The sequence below is a fragment of the Macrobrachium nipponense genome, chromosome 2 (genome assembly GCF_015104395.2).
Source record: "Macrobrachium nipponense isolate FS-2020 chromosome 2, ASM1510439v2, whole genome shotgun sequence".
NCBI classification, from domain to species: domain Eukaryota; kingdom Metazoa; phylum Arthropoda; class Malacostraca; order Decapoda; family Palaemonidae; genus Macrobrachium; species Macrobrachium nipponense.
The window spans coordinates 57,725,923-57,746,852 of NC_087201.1; the positions used below are offsets into that span (position 1 = coordinate 57,725,923).

General features: G+C 40.4%; 1 protein-coding gene across 10 annotated transcripts in view; it reads left to right on the forward strand.

The window, feature by feature from the left end:
- The window catches only part of LOC135220608 (cyclic AMP-responsive element-binding protein 1-like), an 81,977-nt gene that overhangs the window by 44,125 nt on the left and 16,922 nt on the right, over nt 1-20,930 (forward strand). For 9 of the 10 annotated variants that reach the window (XR_010315733.1, XR_010315732.1, XM_064257904.1 and 6 more), the window contains one exon: nt 7,241-7,421. Coding sequence is in view for 8 of the 10 variants with exons in the window: in XM_064257904.1 (XP_064113974.1) it covers nt 7,241-7,421 (181 nt within the window). In the remaining 2 variants the exon portion in view is untranslated. Of the gene's footprint in view, nt 1-7,240; nt 7,422-19,441; nt 19,818-20,930 lie in introns of those variants that run through there. The other variant, XM_064257911.1, reaches the window with a different exon arrangement.

The window sequence follows — 20,930 nt, forward strand, 5'->3', positions numbered from 1 at the left end:
GATCGGCTTTGAAGGAAGATTGGGAGGGGGGCGAGGTGGTTGGCAGGATTGGCAAACTGCATTCTCGGGAAGAGCCTATGCAAGGCACGTTAAATTTGCAGAGCAGGCCGTTCAAGAACCTGTAATTCATTCCTAATCAGGCATTCCTAGTTTAAACGCTTTCTCTCGCATGACCCGCCATTTTTTTTTTTTTTTTTTTTTTTTTTTTTTTTCCGTTTCAAGCTCTGCTGTTTGTATCACATGTTTAGTGGCACCTGGTTATACTTCCTCAAAATAGTCATACGTGACGGTACGTACCTGAAGACAGGTTTATTTTAGAAGCCCAAATTGATGACGTCCTCTCTCTCTCTCTCTCTCTCTCTCTCTCTCTCTCTCTCTCTCTCTCTCTCTTCTCTCTCTCTCTCTCGTCTCTCTCTCTCTCTCTCTCTCTCTCTCTCTCTCTCTCTCTTGTTTTCTTTTCGGGTTTGTTGTAAAACGGGAATTTCCTTTTTGTACACAATTTGCTACTGGGAGTATGGTGTCGGTCCTGTTGCTGATATATCAAACATTCAGATGACTTATAGCTTCAACTTGTGCAGGAACACAATGGTGGTGACGTCAAGGAATACGATTATAATGCATGAGACCCTTTTGTGTTGTAGAGATGTACTTTGTTAAATGTAGCTACGTGATTGTTTTCCGAGATGTCCAACGGTCACCTTAGAGACTACGCGTGTGTGTGTGTGTGTGTGTGTGTGTGTGTGTGTGTGTGTGTGTGTAAGACTGGTTGGAAAAGACCCGTCTGCATGTTGAATATTTTTATTTCTAATAATAACTTTGAAGTGGAAGACTAATAGGTCTTTATGGTAAATTTCTTTTTATTAACCTTAGTATTTTTATTTGGTGGTAAAATTATTTTCTTCGTTGCGGAATTTTTTTTCACGAATTGCAGACGAATATCCAGATTATATATTGTATCTCCGATTATTTATGAAGTAATTTATTGAAACTGTATTATCTGAGCTACTACTTTCCCCAAGGGGGGCAGTGCCGTCAGTGGACCTCATACGGTGCATTGTAGGTATTACTGAAGGTTCTTTGCAGCGTGCCTTCGACACCTAGCTGCAACCCCATTCGTTCCTTTTACTGTACCTCCTTTCATATTCCCTTTCTTCATCTTACTTTCCACCCTCTCCTGGACACGTGATGCATAGTGCAACTGCGAGGTTTTCCTCCATTTAAACCTTTCAAAGCTTTTACAGTCAATTTCCATTACAGCGCTGAATGACCTCATAGGTCCCAGTGCTTGGCCTTTGGCCTAAATTCTACATTCGTCTCATCTCTGAGGAACTATTTCTTTCCCAACGTTATCCCTACATTAAAGGGTCGGTTGCCTGATGGGCCTTCTCCGCTGCCTGCTGTGAAAGGCATCGTCCTCCACCAAACCTCTTCTCTCCATATCTTCCTTCACTTTATCTCGCCATCTCATTCTCTGTCTCTCTCTCGATCTTCTTCCTCTAACAGGTTCCTTCCCGCCCTCTTCACTCCCTCCTCAACATATGCCCTTACCAACTCAATCGTGACTCTTATCACCTCTGTAATCTGTACTAAGCCTGTCTGGCCTTCTTATTACGTCATTTTCCAATCTCTCAAGCAGCGATATTCTCATAATCCACCTCAGCATTCTCATCTCTGTTCTCTCAAGCTTTACTTCCTCTTTTTCTTAGAGCCTGTGTTTCCGATTCATACGTGAACACGTTCGTGTATCGCTTTACTGTTTGTGAGTTCATATGAAAGTATAAATATGCACACATGAGTATCACTTATGTTTCCACTTCCAAATAATACTTCAAATATTATACGGTAGCACATATTTTTGAATTATTTGGATGCAAGTCGTCTTTTACAATTAAATATACTAAATTATTTAGATTTACAAAGTATCTGCATCCGCAAATTATAAGATTGATATCTGCGTCACCATCCGCAAATCCCACCCACTTTCGGACATCCGATACATCTCTAATTATATAATAATATAGTATATATATATATATATATATATCTAATATATATATAGATATTTTTTATATATATATATATATATATATATATCTATTATATATATATATATATATATTATCTTTGTTTTTAATCAGAATAAAATTATGCATAGACTCAAACACATGGTACAAGGAAATAAGTTGTGAATTGAGTGCGGGATGCCTAGTGTTTGCAAATGAAATATTACTGATAGTGATAATGCAGAAACGATTGAGAAATTAGTGTAAATGTGAGAAAGATGATGGTTATGTGAATAAGTAGAAGGCAAGGCTATGGCATAATGAATGTTAGTGAGAGAGGCAGAATGATTGAGAGAGGTAGAATGGAATATAGAATTTTGGCCTACGACCAAGCGCTAGGACCTATGAGGTCATTCAGCGCTGAAAGTTAAATTGGTAGTCGAAAGATGTGAAAGGTGTAACAGAAGGAAACCCTCGCAGCTGCACTATGAAGCAGTTCTCAGGAGAGGGTGGAAAGTAAGATGGAGGAAAGAGAATATGAACAGAGGTACACAATAAGGAATGAAAGGGGTAGCAGCTAGGGGCCAAAGGGATGCTGCAAAGAAACTCTATGAATGCCTACAGTGCATCGCGTGAGGTCCACTGAAGGCACTCCTCCTTACGGGGGAGAGAGGTAGAAGGGTGGAAGCAGTTCATTGGTGTATGCACTCCGGAAAAGATATAACCCGCCTCGGGTTACAGAATAAGCTGAAAAGGGAAGGGAGCAGTGTGTGCGGAGAAGATTGGAAATGATCTTGAATTGTCTGTGTAAGCCAAGATGGGCATCTAGGAAGGGGTTATCAGGCCAGCTCCCCTTAGTGGAAGTGAAGTGAAGTGGAATTGTTGAATGCAAATGCATGAAAAAGGATTGAAGTTGTCGACCTTTAAAACTGTTGCGTAGTAGATGAATTTGAAAGGCGAGATGCGATATCATAGGTAAAAGGAAGGATGTGTCTGATGGGAGATGGTTTTGGTCATTGGGAAAGGTGAAGGTTAGATCCTGAGAGTGCAACTAAGAGACAGAGAAATAACGACCATTTTTTTAAGGGTTTAAATGTGCTGCTAAGCCTTCTGTGTACCTTTATGAAGCGAATACGGCTGTTATATTCAGAGAGAGTTCATACATTCAGTACTCTATGAATCTGTCAGCGACCGCCTTGTTATTAGTTTGAAGCAACCTCTTGTAGAGGAAATTTTCTCTCTCTCTCTCTCTCTCTCTCTCTCTCTCTCTCTCACTCTCACTCTCTCTCACTCACACACACACACACACACACACACATATATATATATATATATATATATATATATATATATATTATATATATATATATAATCATGCGTTTAATGTACACCAATGATCATTATGCTTTGTACAGTTGTTTGCATTTAATTTTGTAAAATGTAGTTTATTTTATTTTTAAAGGAGCTTCAGATAAACTGGAATCCTAAACTGGGTACTCCAGCTGATTAACAAGCGCTTGCCTAAGTCTCATGACGCTCGTAGAAAGTCCCTGGATGGCCTCCCATCCAGTATATGACCTTGAATGCAAAAGTTTCTGATTAAAGGGGAGCGCACACGCCCCTCGAAGTAGTCTACTCTTTAGTGACGGCGTCGGGTGTCTTTATATTGCAGAGTTGGCTCTGTCTTTGACCGAAGTGATCTAGAGCTCTTTACTTTTATATTATTACCGAGAGGATGCGTGAACGGGAGAGCGAGAGAGCGACCTTGTTCTGAGAGAGAGAATGTCCCTGGTATGGTATGACCAGGGGAGTTTCTTCGAACTTTCCTTCAAACACACAAACAATTTTAACGCTGTTGTTGATAGCTGGTGATCCTTCCCGTTCCCCCGCCTTCTCGCTCCCTCTTTGCCTCTTCCTCAATCCGCATAGAGGGCTTCTCCCCTCGCTTCCTACAATGCTGCTGACGTCACCCGTGGAAGCAACAAGTGGAGCTGACGTCAGTGTGCCGGCCCGGTGACGTCAGCTGTAGAAATTATACCCCCCTTTTCTTCTGACCCCCGCGTCTCTCTCTCTCTCTCTCTCTCTCTCTCTCTCTCTCTCTCTCTCTCTCTCTCTCTCTTGTTTATCACTTTAAAGACGTATGACATGATACGTTTTTTTTTTTCTTTCTAGAATGTTTTCATGTTGATCCTTTGGTAAATGAATCTGCTTCTTTTGGGACTTTGGTCACCTCTCAGGGTTGAGTATTGACCATTACGTAACAGATATCCTCAGTATCTTGCATCCAAGGTAGATAGTGTTCCGACATTCCTAATTTATAGTAGAGCACCGTCGTGATTGAGAGAGCTTGAACATTTGGGTCATGGGTTCATCGCTGTCTTATGGTATTTCATTTTCAAACCTTTCTCCCTCATAGAGTTGATTTTTGGAGTTACTGAGAATTGATTGTCCCTGTTTCCTGTAAATCGCACTGAGTCGTATTCATTATTTTAGGAAGAGAAATACGGTTCATATAAAGGAGGAAGACTAACAAAAGAATGACACCCTAGCCTTAATTAAGCTCTGGAGCGCTGAGTTGTCAGCCGAATCGAGATAGGCTGGTAATGATGCTGGCGAGAATGAAAGGTTCACATTTGTTGTGGAAACTGGCCTTCAGAAACAAAATTTAAGTGCATGTTATTTTCAGCGAAATAACATAGTCATTTTATCAGGGCTGTAACTGTAGCTAAACCTTCCTTTTAGTTGCAGAAACTTGCTTTCGGCAGTAAAATCACGTTTTGATGTATTTCAGCCTAAAAGTAAAATTCAGTCTTTTTACGTCGTCATTTTTTGATCAATCTGAAGTTCTTCTGTTTGTTTGTCGGTGTCAGTAACTCTGCTGGTGAAAGTTGCGTTTGCATCTCTGGAACTAATGCAATTAACAGAATTGTGGTTTCAGTCATTTTCATTTTCAGCTCTTCGTGACCGTTCATGTCTGTTTTAAGTAATGAACTGTAGAATGAAAATCATTTTAGTCCTGGATGGTTTGACACAAAGAACCAAACAGCCTTCTTCCAAGTCTTTATTATTTATTTACTTATATGTATATTTATTTGTATTTTTTTTATTTTTCATTTTTGCGAGATTGCTTGAAACTACTTGAAACAAGGGTGCTGTTTTTGTACAGTTGACGCGAGGGATAACGAGTCTTTTCTCCTTATTGATTTTCCACTTCTGTTTAATCAAATACTGAGAGAAGAACTGAGAGAAGAGATGCTGTCGGTTTTTTCTGCTTACGTACCAAACTCATGCACATTTCTTGTGTAGTACTGATGCTTGAACATTGTTCATTACACACACACACACACACACACACACACACACACACACACACACACACACACACACACACACGTGTTTTCCCTGGACTTTTAATTTCAACTTGGATGGTATTACCTTTCTCTTGACATTTTAAACTAGATGTTTTGCAATGGTTTTTAGCATATTATTTTATAGTTCGAATCTTTTATGATGTATTTAATTTATTAGGTATATATTTTTTACAACATTGATAGTGAGGCTGGGCCTTGAAACGTCAGCAATAAACCATGCACATGTCTGAGATGTCTACCTCAAGTTCCTTAGGGATATATATATATATATATATATATATATATATATATATATATATATATATATATGTGTGTGTGTGTGTGTGTGTATGTGTGTGTGTGTGTGTGTGTGTGTGCAAAGATTCTCTCGCTCTCGAATTATATAATATCACTTATTCTGGTATGCTTCTGTTCCATTCTATTCACGCAGTTGGCCAATGCTTTATATGAAATATACAAAAAAAGTGAAAAACTGCATTAGTCGATGTGTTTTCGAAATTAATCACCTATTCACAAAGTTTGTTGTTAAGGATTGAGTGGAATTGGCATATGGTTCACTGACCACCAACCTTTCGAAATTGACAGAGACGCCACTCTCATTTGATGATAGTGAACTATGATTTCATCTAGATGAAAACTCTATTTTCTAGTGCCTGGGAACTGTCGATCATTGTAAAGGATATGGTTTTTTTTTTTTTTTTAATATAGATGTCAGGTTAGCCTATAGAGTTCGAGTTCTGTTGCAACTTCGCTTTCATGAAAGTGCGCTCGTTTTATCGTATTGAGTGACTAATATCGGGAATTCGTTATCTTGTGCCCCTCCTATTATTATTGTTATCATTCATGATGTCATACTTGTGGGTTCAGGTTTTTCTAACAGAGGTCACACTTGCTAACAAAATTAATTTGTTATATTGTCCATATAGTAATATAGCCCTTTAATGCTTTACGTTTTCTATAAACAACATTATGCTAGTGCTGTGTGAAAGCGCGGCTGCGTAGCCCCTCGCTACGAGTGCGCTGCATTCCTTGAAAAATTTCCTTTCTTCCTTGCGTTGTCTGAAGCGTGTTTGTATCACAGCTGGGAGAAGGAAAGGTCACCACCGATTCGAGGGGATACTCTCAGATTCCAGGTTTGGTCTCAATAAAAATAATCAATAATAGATTTCTTCAGTGGGTGGCCAGGATGACGTCGACGACTCTGGCAGAGGGATGTTGTTACCATGGTTGGAGTGAAGTTGGGAACCCCTTCCCAAGGAGAATGTTTCAGTGATTGCTCAGGGCATTATGAACTGCTCCGAAAAATTCTGTTATACAGGTCAATTAAAATGAATTATGCACTTTTTAAAAGTTTTTGTCATTACGTAGAATCTGTTTTCCAACACGTTTGACAAGGATACTGATTGTATGGTGTAAATGTATAGATAATAAATCCTTACATGAAATCGATGAGTGAGCTCTACAAAGTAACGTATTCGAAGAAATCCCTCCCTCGCTTGGCCCCTCTTTTGCGGGAACATTTCTCAAACACACGATCCTCAAGCAATATGAAAAATGGTTCGACACTAGCCACCAGATTTGAAGGAGCTCCGAGTGACAATACATTGAGGATGCTTATCGGGGTGTTACTGTGTTCTTCCAAGTACATTAGCCGTTGAACGACCAGATTGAAGAGGAGTCTCTCTCTCTCTCTCTCTCTCTCTCTCTCTCTCTCTCTCTCTCAGATTCAGTTGAAACTGCACTCGGAGAGCAGTGGAGATCTGTCCACAGGTTTTTGTTAAAAATGTATACAGCTGATCGATGCTATTCCTGCCAGGCATCTTAGGAATTGTTGTATAATTAATGATGTTTCCTTTTGTTTTTCAGGATGGATGGTGTGGATGGCGGGGCTGGTGGGGGCAGTGGGTCAAATGGGGACCCCTTGGCCACCGTCAACGAAGGGGGTGGTGGCGGGGGAGGGAGCAGCGCCGGAGGGGGGGCCTCTATGCCTGCTGTGTCTACGGTGTTCGTCACCATCCCCCAGACGGCAGTCGTCTCAGCAAAAGGAGTGAGTAACAGCGGCCAGTTCCCAGTTCCCAGTTCCCAGTTCCCAGATGCAATTCGAAAGTCTTCTCTTGGTAGTCTTGGCTCCAAGAGGGAGTCGTGTCCCGGCCGTTTTCTGTACCAGAATTATAGTGAAAGACCACAGTATGCGATTTCTTACGACCGGCAATTCAATATGTAATTCGTTTTTCTCTGATAATGTTTGATAATGGAGACTTTAATCCTTAGATTGTGCGTTCGACATTCGTAAGGTCTGTCGCCGTTCTATCCAGCTGTGAATGGGAAATAGCGTCATCTGACTCGAAAAGGCTATCGCCCTTATGGCTTCATCTTTAAGGTCTTGAGGAATGGACAGCCTCTTCTTCCGGTGCCAAACCCTTCAAAAACGAAATTGGTGTATGGCCTAATATATATATATATATATATATAATTAAATACATATATATATATAGATATTATATATATATATATATAATCTATATATATATATATCTATATATATGTGTGTGTGTGTGTGTGTGTGTGTGTGTGTGTGTGTGTGTGTGTGTAGAGTACTGAACTGAACGGCGTGGATTTGGTAGTTTTTTCAATTCTTCATTCATCGACTAAGTTTCATGCAGCGTCTTGTGACGTCATCAGAAGTTCCTCGAATGAGGAACACAACCGCCCACATTGTCTTACGGAATTCGAATCTTGATACTTCTTTATATGCAGGACTCTCTCTCTCTCTCTCTCTCTCTCTCTCTCTCTCTCTCTCTCATTGGGAAATTGATACTGACTTTCCCTGGCCATGATGTAAAATACTTAGAAAGTACTGGTTGAGCTTTTGTTTACCAAATATTTACCCAAGTAATTACACACATCTTTAACAATGAAGTTTTATATAGACAAAAGGAACCAAATGCTTCATCCTGTAATTTTTGTTGTCGGCCTAGTTGTTGTATCGGGTACTCTCCTGGCACGTCCAAAAAATAGCATGAAGGACTTTTCGTGGCACAGTCAGTAACACCTCATGACTGACTGTTGGCTTCCGGTAACCACCTTCAGGCTGTGTGGTGTTTGTGTGTGTGTGAGTGTGTGTGTGTGTGTGTGCGCGCGCCGTAGCTCCGCCCATGACAAATGCTTGTTAGTAATGAGGAAGAATCGTTTTACGCAAGCAAGGGATAATTACTGAGAGATATCCCGGAAGAGATTAGTTGGTGCTAGTGTTAGGATACGGTGTGGGCAAGATCCCAGCGCCTCTTGTGTGTGAAGTTGACGGATTATTGCTAATTGGTGAGCGAAGAATTCATGGCGTTTTAATAGAGAAATAGAGCACTGTTCATTGTGTGCATGGTTGTTAAAATTCAATTGACCAGTGGCCTTCCCTTTGTTTGCTTGCATATAATATATATATATATATATATATATATATATATATATATATATATATATATATATATTGTATGTAATATATATATGTATGTATGTGTATGATAAGGTCCCACGGAAGAGACCTGATAGACAGTGAAACTTCAGGGACGAATTTAGACCAGGAGTAAATCCCCATTGTTTTTCTTCGTGAGTAAGAAGAATAAAAACACGTGGGTTGATGATCATAACGTAGGTAAAGCTGCGTGAGAGAGAGAATATGAACAAGAGTGAAGCTGAGCAAGGCATTGCATAGCCCGAATGAGATACTTGTCGATTCTAATGTTTATGGAGTCGGTCTTGTAGATGCCAGAAAAAGAAAGTAGCATATTTCAAGTGTTTTCCCGAGATAAATTTATGTTTCAAAAAAATGTTAGACTGTCGTGTAATTGTCAACATCTGTTACCCTCGCTTGTGTTTCATTTCTCATCGTTACGTGACGCATGTGTGATCGAAGTGATAAAACTTGCATGTTGAGCTTTCATATCCTTATGCAACTTGGACGAAATGTATTTACAGTTCACTTGTACTAGTATAGTTAAGGGGCAGTTTGATGCCTCCTAGAATATATTTTGAGCTTGGCTTCCCACTGGGCTAAGCATCGCTGAAAATTATAATCAAGAGAATAAGGTTGGGGTGGCGTAGCACGTCTCCATTGAGCAATTGTCATTCCTTACTCGTTCGGATTTATATAGTGGAAGTGAACTGGATGTACAACACCATTCCAACACTCCCAAATTGACAGCTGCGATGGAATGAGGAAGAGTATTTCGAATTCACAAACGCTTCTAATGAACTTCCTGGACTTCGGAAGCGATATGGTTACAGAGTCCTGAGCCTGCTGCTGTTGACATTGGACTCTTGGTCAGATGGCCTGTTCTTTAAAACACAAAACAGAATTTCAGGAAACCAGGTCTAAGGTAATTGAATGAAGTTTAGGTGTTTCAGCTTATAGATGTTTGTGTGATTGCTCTTACTTTTGTTTGTGTATGTTCATTTAGCTAGGGGAAATGCAACATGTAATAGATTAATTGACATGACACTTTGATCTCACTGGGATTTTACAAACCTCTGATTCCTATCAGGTCTTTACTATGACTGTCCTTTTTCAAAGGCTACACATATTCTTTAACTTGATAGAGTATCTAGTGTGCTGCTGCGTTTGCTTGTGGTTATGACGAGCTTCAGGAGAATCCTTCCTTCAGGCACAGGCAACGAATGACGCGTACGGCCAGTGACAGTTTAGTTTAGGCAGGATTAATCCTGGGATTAGGTTGGGCAGCCCTTTGCGATGACGGCCCCTTGCTTATAGACAGCCTTAAAGTGGGGTGAGAATGTTTAAGGGAGTAAGAGGACTACTGGATACTGCTACCAAGACGTACATGACCATAAAACCCGGGTCAGGTCAAATAGCTAAGTGCGGCGGCGGCAGAGGCGAAGGGTAATGGCAAGCCCAAGGTATATAGAATAAGGGAGCCCTTATTCTATATACCTTGGGTAAGCCTACCTTCTTTTATTAGACATTGTTTTTTGCCGTGTAGTATGTCGTGTGTGTTATGTGTGTGTGTGTGTGTGTGTGTGTGTGTGTGTGTGTGTGTGTGTTTCCTGTTTGGTTATAGCATATTTCTTGATTTACCCGTATTAGAGACGTATTTCGGTTGCTACACTCTTTTGAGTATCATCAGTTTTGGTTGCAAGTTAGGGTTTTCTTGATCAGACAAGTTTTGGAGAATTCGTATTCCCGACATCTTTATTCCAAGGAACTTGACTGAATTTATTATACTGAAGCCATTATTGTTTGTCGAGGAGTAGAGGCTCCGTGAATGTCAGGCGGCTACCATCATCATCTGGCGCTTTACGTAAGAGGAAATGATTGAGAATTCTTTTCCTCGTTAGGTCTTCTTTTGTTTTGGCGATGGATGATGAATGAAAGCCTCTTCTTCTTGAAGATGTGACATAAGAGGCCTTTTCTGGTTGTGTGGTGTTCTTTGCCACATTTTGGGCATTTGAAGTGGTAAATGACTTAGTGCTTTTATGTTTGTCATGGTTAGTCTGATGATTGCTCTTCATGATTCCAGGTGACTCCAGTTGCTTCGATGCTCTTTTATTTTGTTCCGGGTTGCGTTCCTTTATAGCTTGAAAATGGGATGCATGATTGCGTGGTAACATGAATTATTATCTTGAATTCTCGGTTGATGGCCGAGTAGTGTTCATTGATGAAGAGAGTTTGAGAAACCCCATCGGGATCTTGGTGCAGGACCAGCCACGATGTGCAAATTACTTGGGCTCTTTGCGTATTTATCGATGAGACTATTTTGGTCCTCATGTATTGATATAGTACTGGCTGTGGTAGCATTTGTTTTTCTTCAAAAAAGGCAGTTACCATCGTTGTTACATTCTGAAGTAAATTTAAGCTTTGGTTTGTTACCAAAGGTTTGTCATAGCCTTTTGAGTTCTGTTTGTGCTTAGATGAAGTAGTCTGGTATATTTGAAATATAAGCGATTTTGGGGATGATTAAAAAAAGAAAGAAAGAAAGAAAGCTAGTGTTGTTATGCCCTGGTCATAATTAGTGAAGAGCGCCACCAAGAGGAACTCATTCCTTCACCATCTTTGTGATATGTGGTCAGTTATCGATGATTTCTGGGACTTCAAGTAAATAGGCTATCGACGTCCAGAGAGACGAAGGTGCGCAGTTTGGGGTGCTCTGATGCCTTACTTCAGGGAGAGGGGCCGATAATTTCAAATATTTCTCGGGTACTGGTATTGGCTGGTTCCCCTTTGTTACGAGTAAGAACCTAACCAACGCCATCTTGGCGTAAAGGAAGTTTCGTAGTTTCTTTGCCAAATACAGCTGGAAGGTTGTCAATGGAAAGTCTCTGAAAAGTTGATATGGAATCGAAAAGGTCGTGGTTTACGGATTGGGAAAATTTCATGTATGTCCGCAAAGAGACGAAATCCTCATAGTGGGTATATATCAGTTTCAGTTCAAGTTGGATATATCTGAATCCGGTAGATATGATTATTACGTATGGGCTGGAAACGTGTTTTTATATTTCGTGGTGACATTGGGTGATCGCTTTTTATCCTTTCAATTTTTGAAACCTGGCTTTAGGGGTGATGTTTATTCCTTTCATTTCCGCATTTGAATATAGCTAATAGAATAGTGTATCTAAAATGCGTATACACCGTACGTACAAATATCATCTTACAATATTTACATGCATACATATGTACAAATATACGTGCGCTTGTTTGTATATGTACATATATGTACATATACAAACAAGCGCACGTATATACATAAGCACAAAGTACTAGACATAAATGAGGTGACGCCAGAAAAAGCTATACAAGTCACAAAATAGCCAAAGAATTTTTTTGCGGTGCACTTGATTTTCGACATTAATTCGCATATTCAGTTTTCATTATGGAAAGGGGCGCGCACGCGTACGCAAACCACCTTGAATAAATATCGGTAACAAGGTCCCGTAATGTGATTACTACGGTTTATTTTTTTTTTTTACTGCACATCCTGAAGACATTAACCTTATAATCAATTTCTCTTACCATTAAATAGTAACATGCTGCAGCAGTATTAAGAAGCTTAACACAGAATCGGAAGCTTAGTTGATTTATACACTGCAAATAATTTGGTATCGTAAAGGTTATTAACGTAATGCTTATGGCACAAATGCCGTCTGGGGAAAATCATTGGCGATGCCCCCCATTTGATGGACGATTCAGTTATATTTCAGAACTCGGAAAATCTACCGAAACTATTGTTATTTTTATGCCACATCTTGGCGTCATTAGAAGTGATTACACTCATTAACGTCTTCATTTACCAAAACTACCATAGGCCACAATACGTTATTTTTGTCGGGCGACCGTAAATCTCCCATATGGAGTGTTTGAAAGACAGATGGAATGTTATCCCCGTGGTTGTAGGTGACAGACAGACTCCTCATTATGTACAGCATTGATGCGATCTCCCTCTCATATTATCTGCAGCATTGATGTGATCTTCCCAGAAATTCAGTCAATGAACTGAAGGGAAAGACACCAACGTTGAAATCTGTAGGTCTTCACTTATTTATGTCCATGCAGGCGGACAACTCTCATTGAGAACTCCATTCAGATTTTATGCGTACCTGACTGATCTCCACCACCACTTCTGAGATAAACCCCCCCAAAGTTTCGTGATCTTGGAAATCGTTAATCCCTGCCTACGATTGGCCCCTGGGTGGAATGACGAAACCCCAGCCGTGTGAGGTATTGTCGTGATCGTCATTTGCATGGATACACGCGCATTGACTCCGACAAACATGAGCTGTTCTATTTTTTCCTCGGCAAGACAAGGCGGACTAGGCGAAATGGGTGAGCGGTGACGTCAGCGCCCCCGCCTAATGACGTCACCCTCCCCTCTCGGAGTCATCCTCCATCCGTCCTCTCCTCCCTCTCTCGCCATCCCTCCCCATCCTTAACTATTTCTCACCTCTATCGCCCAGGAAACACTCCTAAGTGACGCCACACATCCTCTCTTTTCATGCCATTATCGTTTCATTCCAGTACATTTAAGCATGTTCTGTATGCGGTATACTTTTAGTTCAGTTCCTTTCATTCTGGCTGTGGCAGCTGTGTTCATGTGTCAGGTTCTGCTGCTTTGTTAAGATTCTGCTTCCATCTCGTTTGCCATGAGTAGCACCTACCTAGTATTCTGCTGTCTTTCGAGGTTCATTAAATTACAGGATCATAACGACAGCTAATTAATAACGTATGCGTGGCCTTAATTCATCCATATATTTATTGATTTGATTGTATTTGCTTAGCACTTACTTGCATTCCAAATGAGATTTGCTGAGCTGATGGGAGTTGGGTGAACGCTTTATTAGTGTGTAGTTTATAACCACAGATCTCAGCCCAATTGGTAATAGAGTACCTCAGTTTCTATATTCATTTCGTCTTGAATTTATTTAATTGTTTTTGCTTTGTTAGTTTCTTTATCCATATTCTGCAGTTTGCCTGGATTTAATCCAGACGACTTATTATTCAGTGGTAGAGAACCATGTTGATAACAGGGCGGTTGGCATCCAACTATATATATATAATATATAATATATATATATATATAATATATATATATATATATTTATATATCATATATATATATATATAATATATATATATATATATATATATATATATATATATATATATATATTAAGAATAATTCTGTTAATCCGCGCTCAGTGACCTCGTAGGTCTCAGCACTTGGCCTTTAGTTTAAATCCTGTATTGCAATGAACATCAAGCGTCTTGGTTTCATTTAACTTGTCCATTATCGTCGCGTCACGAAAACTGTAGACTGAAAGTCTTTCGAGGCGTTAGACATTTCTGCAGCCTCCTACCGCGCAGATATATTGGAGCGTCACATGTATTTTGCTTCTTCTCATAAACGCTCATCATCCATCATCCATCATCCGTCAGACGTATATTCTCTCAATTTACCGCACAAGTTTTAGTTACCTTTGAGATACTGCATTATCTTATACATGTGATAGCGTGACTGTGATTTTGTCCTCCCTCAAAGATCTGTAGCTTTCTCTCCATTGGATGTTTTCATGGGATGTACGTATGCTGCTTCACTGTTGTAGGTCATTGGATGGGTCATTAACATTTTTATCTTTTGAACACCCTATCGTATCACATGTTTGTTTACTTAGGTGGTGGTATCTAGTGTCTTGTTCCAGAAGGCCCCTTTCAGTTATTTAGGTTAATGTGAAGACTCATTTCTTAACCGAGGCGAGTTAAAATAGTATTTTCTGGAGTTTAGAAAATACTTCCTATAGTCTTCGATGTTTATAGGGGTCTTTGTTCATGAAGGAAAATCATTATTATTTCAACGGAGAACTTTTTCTTGTTTCGCTTCTTTCTTCGTTAAGCTTCTTCACTCGCTTGACTACGAAAGTTGCTCACGGATTGTCGTAGTAGACGTTATCCCGAAAGGATATCCGGAATGATGAAAGTTTCGGTGCAGTGAAGTCGTCTTGTTTAAGGATGACTCGTGAATATCCATCTCTTCTGGTCCGTTTTTAGTTCTTAAAGCAACAGCCGCCGTTACCCACGATATTTGGTTAAGATCAGTGTCACGCCAAGAGTTCACGAACAGAGCACAAGATCAATCCAGGGGCCACTTTCACTCGAAGATATTGCTCGAGTGTTATCGGTAACTATTTTCAGCCCTGCTTCGGCAGCGTAAGTTTCTGCTTAGATATGATTACCCGGTTTTGACTTTTGCAATCGAAGAGGAATATGCAATCTAATTGACGCCACACACGTGGCTTGCTTTTTCTCGGATGGAAGCGACTTCTCTGAACCGGACTTCCTGCTGCTCCTCAGCGTTTGAAGTGGCGCATGTGCTCGAAATAGGAATCGTTCGCTGAAGTTGGAATATTTCCGGACGACTTCCGTAGAATCTGGATCCCCCCCCCCACTTTTTTTTATTATTATTCGAGCGTGACACATCCTGCCGTATAAAGTGGGTAGATATTTGGTTTTTGTTCCCACTTCCCCAAAAATAGGAAAAAATACAAATTACCAAAAATTTGTGATTTTTTTTTCCCACTTCCCCAAAAATTGGTTTTTGTTCCCACTTCCCCAAAAATTGGTTCTTGTTCCCACTTCCCCAAGAGGATATTTCTACACATTACGGAAATTGGCTTTTGTATATAGTCGCTGTTGTTTCATCATATAGACACTGAAAAGTAGGCCATCAGATGATTAAAGTTCACTTCTGTGGTGTTGTTATTATTGATGCTGCTATATGCATTGTTGATGTTCATCTTAAGAGTCATTTGCTATATTGATCGTAATTTATTTTATGAGAAATACATAATATTAAGCCATACGACGTTCGTTTTCATTGTAGCACCCAGATAGGAATGCGCTCTTTTCCTGTACGGCATTCCCATTAATATTTAGATTAGTTCGGTTGGGTTATATGATTGACCATTCAAGGCTCGCTCTCTTTCTTGCTCGGTTCCGTTATTCCCTCTGTGACGGATGGAAGAAAACGGCATAAAGCAGTTTCCGAAACTTTCAGCCTCGCATCCCTACGTCAGATGTTCCTTTCTTCTGCCATTGACAGGCCTATCCTTTTTTTATTCAAATGATGCCCCTCCCTTTGTAAATATTACTCAGATGCCTGGCCTACTTTTCTTGCGCTGCTTTGACGCTCCGTTCTTGATTTAAGAATGAAAAGCTCTGACGCTTCATATTTTTGAGGTCTTGGTTTTCTTCTGATATGGTCAATATACACATGAACATTAATACGTATGTACTGTAACGTGATTCTCTCTCTCTCTCTCTCTCTCTCTCTCTCTCTCTCTCTCTCTCTCTCTCTCTCTCTCTGTGTGTGTGTGTGTGTGTGAGTGTGTGAGTAACGTTTTATCTTCTTAACTTTGTGTTGCGGTTGAATCGTGGGAACAGCAGTAACAATATGATGAAATGGAAATGTTTGTCCGAGTTTAGATTTTTGAGTGTTGACAGCCCACTTACTTAGATGTAATAATTCTCTAGAGGTTACGTAAAAAAAAAAGGGGGAGGGAGTGGAGGAAGTAGGGTTACCAGGTACTTCTCTATCCTTTCCTGGCGCATTCAGCAACCGTCTCTCCATACTGCCGCCGCTGTTTAATCTGTTCATTCAGGGCCCGGTAGGACCTTGAAGGGAAGTTATGCTAACTCAGGTAGTCATTGAAAGAGGGATCCTCTCCTCTCCTCTCCACAGCATTTGATTACCTGGAAACTGAAGTTCGTTGGTCGATTTGGATGCTTTACTTTAAGATGCTTTGAAATTCACCTTGCGTTTTCCTGTCTCTTTAGTTACGGGCATTTTCGTTTCGTGGTGTTATAATGAATTTTTGTACATTGACGGTTTCCGTTGTCTATGCACTGGCCAAGAGGCGGAACTCTATGTCAAAGTTCAGGATGTAAATCGTGATCTGATTTATGCTACTTGTCTGTCCGTCATAAATCTCTCTCTCTCTCTCTCTCTCTCTCCTCTCTCTCGTCTCTCTCGTCTTCTCTGCTCTCTCTCTCTCGCTCTCTCTCTCTCATCTCTCTCTCTCTCTGCAAAATGGAATTAATCAGGGTAATAAAACAGCTAACCCACGACTAAACTTATTGATGCAGAGCAAGCATTCAGAGTATTCTTTACCTTTAGCATTAATCTATTTACATACGATGCTAAATTATCCTTAGAAGTTGACATTATGATACTTTATATTTAATTATGAGAAAACCATAGTATTGCCAATACTTTAAATTTGATGTTGAATTGCTGTTTTCATTGGCAATAAGGGACATCGGTAATTTTGTAGTTCACGAATCCGATTTGTTCCTGAGGTAAAACTGAGAACTCGGAAAGGTTTCCTAGATTTACAATTTGCATCAGTTTACAGTGGGTGGGTTTGTGTACCTAACGTTTTGTTCTTTGTCGATAGCCACATTTTTGGAAGACTGTTTGACACTCGCTAATTAGTACCTCAGATATTTCTTCACGAGAAGAATAAACGTTTGTGGCAAAACTCAATTGACAGGACTCTTGAAAAAAAAAAAAAAAAATCTTTCGATCAGAAAAAAAAAAGGGGGGGGGGGGGGGGGGGAGGTCCCTTAACCTTGAACCCTCTGCTCTTCAAATCATCCCTTTTGTGCCTGTTGTACAACCCAAGGCCTTGTCAGTTTTTCGGGACTTGCCTTCCTCTCCCTCTTGTGGTAAATTGTGAGCAATTTTTTTTTTCACGGTAAATTGTGAGCAAATTTTTTTTTTTTCACAAGAAGAGCAATTTTTCTATAGTGTATTGGACATGGTTGGTTTTACTACTGCTATTTTTCTTATTTATGGAGATATTTTTGTATTTTTCTTAAACCTGAAGTTGTTTGTTTGTTTGTCTTTCTTGGGAGATTCACACGATGCAGTTTGGATTGCGATCCACCTTTATGTGTTGTTGAGTATTCAGTCATGAACTGTGAATCAGGAGTCGGTTGGAAATAATTAATGTGTTTCATATTTTGGAACAATTTGCAAGCTGATTGAAAGCAGACATCGGGATATATATAAATAGACTTGTAATAATAGTAAAAAGTAGACTTTTCGCTTAACATTTGGAGGAGTAAATTGAAAGACATGCAAGAACAGTAGTGTCACTAGAACTGCCCAAATTAGTTTATTTTTTATTTATTATTATTTTTTTTTTTTTGTGCGTGCATGTCTCGCTGTGACATAACCCCACCATCATTCCGTAGACAGACTTTGAACATGTTTTTAAGTTTTCTTTCTTGAAAGTAAGCATTCGCTGATAAAGACTCGTTGAGTTTACTTAGTGAGTAGGTGTATGAGCTCATCTGACTGTTTAGTCGGACTGTCCTTAACTTATTTTGTGAACTTCTTTGAAGAAATCGCCAGTGGTGTGCTTGCACAGCGTTGAATTGATCGCCGAAGATGTAGTAGGCATTTACTTTAATAATCAGGCTGAGAACGACAGAGATATTGCTCTTCGATGTCCTTTTTCTGAGGTTCCTGGCACCAGGAATCATGTTATCAATGCGTGGCTAAAAAAAAGAAACGAACTCGTTAAAAAACAAATCCCGTCGTTGAAAAGTCTGCAAGATGAAATCGATGGGTGTAGTTAAGGATTTGTACGTTATATCAGTTATAAGTGTTTAATCTTCCTGAGAAGAGAGGATTGGCAGGGAAGCTGCTCAGCTGATAAGATGAGGCATGTCAGGATTAGCGTAGCCATTGCTGTTTTGTAGGTCGAGTAGTAGTCATCATGCCACAATGCTATGGATGAAATCCAGGAGACTACATCAAAGGAAGCGACCATTATCTTCGGCTTACTTTGCTCAAAAGCGGTGGGTGTCGTGTAGCGCTTATGCTCTTTGTAGCTGTTCCAGAAAGAGCGGAGTGCGGCATGCTTGCGATTTTCATGAACTTGATCGCATTCATGGGCTCTTCGACCTAATCTTGACTTTTCTCATTTTGTGACTTTCTCCGGCGCTCAAGGCCGATCAAGGCCAGCCGGCTTGACTACAGACTAAGATGCCATTTTTTTTCATGTAGCTTCGTTTAATTCATGTTCTGTCTAGTCTGTATTGCCGTTTAATTTACTCTTTTGACATGCTTGGTCAGTCATTCAAAGCATTTGTTGAGGTTGCGTTTTTTTTATTAATTTTTGTATGGGACAGCAATGACGACTATATTTTGTGTGGTTTTTGTTGCAGAATGCAGGAAACCTAAGTGTATGATAATTCCGATAATTATTTGAGATGTTAAATCCTATTAATTAGTAGTAAAAATCTGTGGCAGTGGAAGAGAGTTCAAAGTGGGATTTATCAGAGGTCTAGAGAGCGGGATTGTAGTGTCCTCTCCGTCCCCCGCCCTCCCCGACCAAAGAGGAGCGGGTGAGCGGGGGGTTGCGGAGGGACGGAGGGGAAGACGCATGAACCTTGTGACGTGTTCAGCTGGGTCCCTCCTCTCCCTTCCTCCCTCCCTCCCTCCCTCCGTTCCCCGGGACCTGCTGGCTGTGTCGGTTCCCTCACCAAGTTGGTTTCAGTCAGACAAACCATCATTAGACTCTTGTAGCTGCTACCGTCCACACGCGTGCCTACTATCCCGCTGTCTAGCTGAGCTATATAGCTTTTATAACGACCCCTATCTTTTAATCTGCTACGCTCTTTTTCTCTCTCCTCCTCGGGCCTTATTGAGGATTTCTGGCCTATTTAGGAGAGACATAACATAACCGGTGAGGAAAATGTGAGCTTCGTGTTTCGTGTGTTTTCGTTTTGGCCCTTAGTTGGAAACTACTGAAGGAAAGTGATAACGCTGTGTGTGAGATTATTATTATTATTATAATTAATACCTAGTGTTGTAGTGTGGTGACTTCGGGCGAGTGCATGAGCTGTGTCATTCGTTATCCCTTATGAAACATGGTAAGGATGTAAATGTTTGTTCTTTTCCTTTCAAAAGAAAATGAGCACTTGCTTCTCTCAGTGCAATAGCTTAGCTTAAGCTTTGACAAAATGCTCTTCTTCCTGGCACAGAAGCTATAAATTACCTGATAAAATTATTAAAGTGACAAGGATGATCATTTGGTGTATGCCCATGTGCTGCTTGGTCTTTGAAAATAGGCATGGTTGGTCTACATAAATATCTCGATGTTATATCCGAAGTGGTTTTCGTTCGCACGGAAGTTCCATGGGTGTAGATTGTGTTTAGTGGAAATGAATTCATAAACTGGGTTTTGTAAAGGTGTGCATTTTATTTAGCTCGTGTCGTCGTCGGTTATGGCGAACGGTTAGACCGCAGCTAAAGCCCCTGCCAGCCAATTTTGTACCTCACCTCACAGGGGCAGAGCGTCTCCCGACTCCCACTGCCTTTGTGTGTTCCTTGATATTCTCATTCCCAGTGATGGGGTAAGGTGACTGAATGTGCTTTATTTGTTCTATAGTTAATTACAAACAGAGCTTTTAGATTTGTTCATTTTGTCATCTATGATGGTTTCACTCACATAAACAAATGTATGAAACCTCGGAATGTTCGGTGGTATGCTCTTATTTGCGGCAGTAGTTCTAAAAGTGGCCTAACCCTCCTTTCATCCCCGGTTGCCCCCACCCTGTATCTTCTCTATTTTCACCATGTGACTCCTCCTCCCTCCCCATCTCCTTTCTCGATTTCCTCCATGCCGACACCCCCCCGTCCCCTTCACCTTCCGCATGTCTGCCTCTTCCTATCCATACTTGCCCACTTCGGGCTGGAGTGTGGAGGGCATTGTTGGAAGGGGTGTTGATATGATGGCCGCAAGTGCACCTTGACCCACAGGAAGATCGCCTTCCTTCATTCAAGACCATTTTGATTTGTCCTTTAAAAGCGCGAATGTGATCGGAATTAATCGACTGTATTTAACTTTATTTAGTGTTATTGCTTCATCCAGAATTCGGGTTTTGTAGTTTGCTATAGAGAACTTATTTTATAGGTTTTCAATATACAATAAAGCTTTCTAAGTCGATTTCGACGGTATGATCGAGATATCTTAGCGGCAGTTT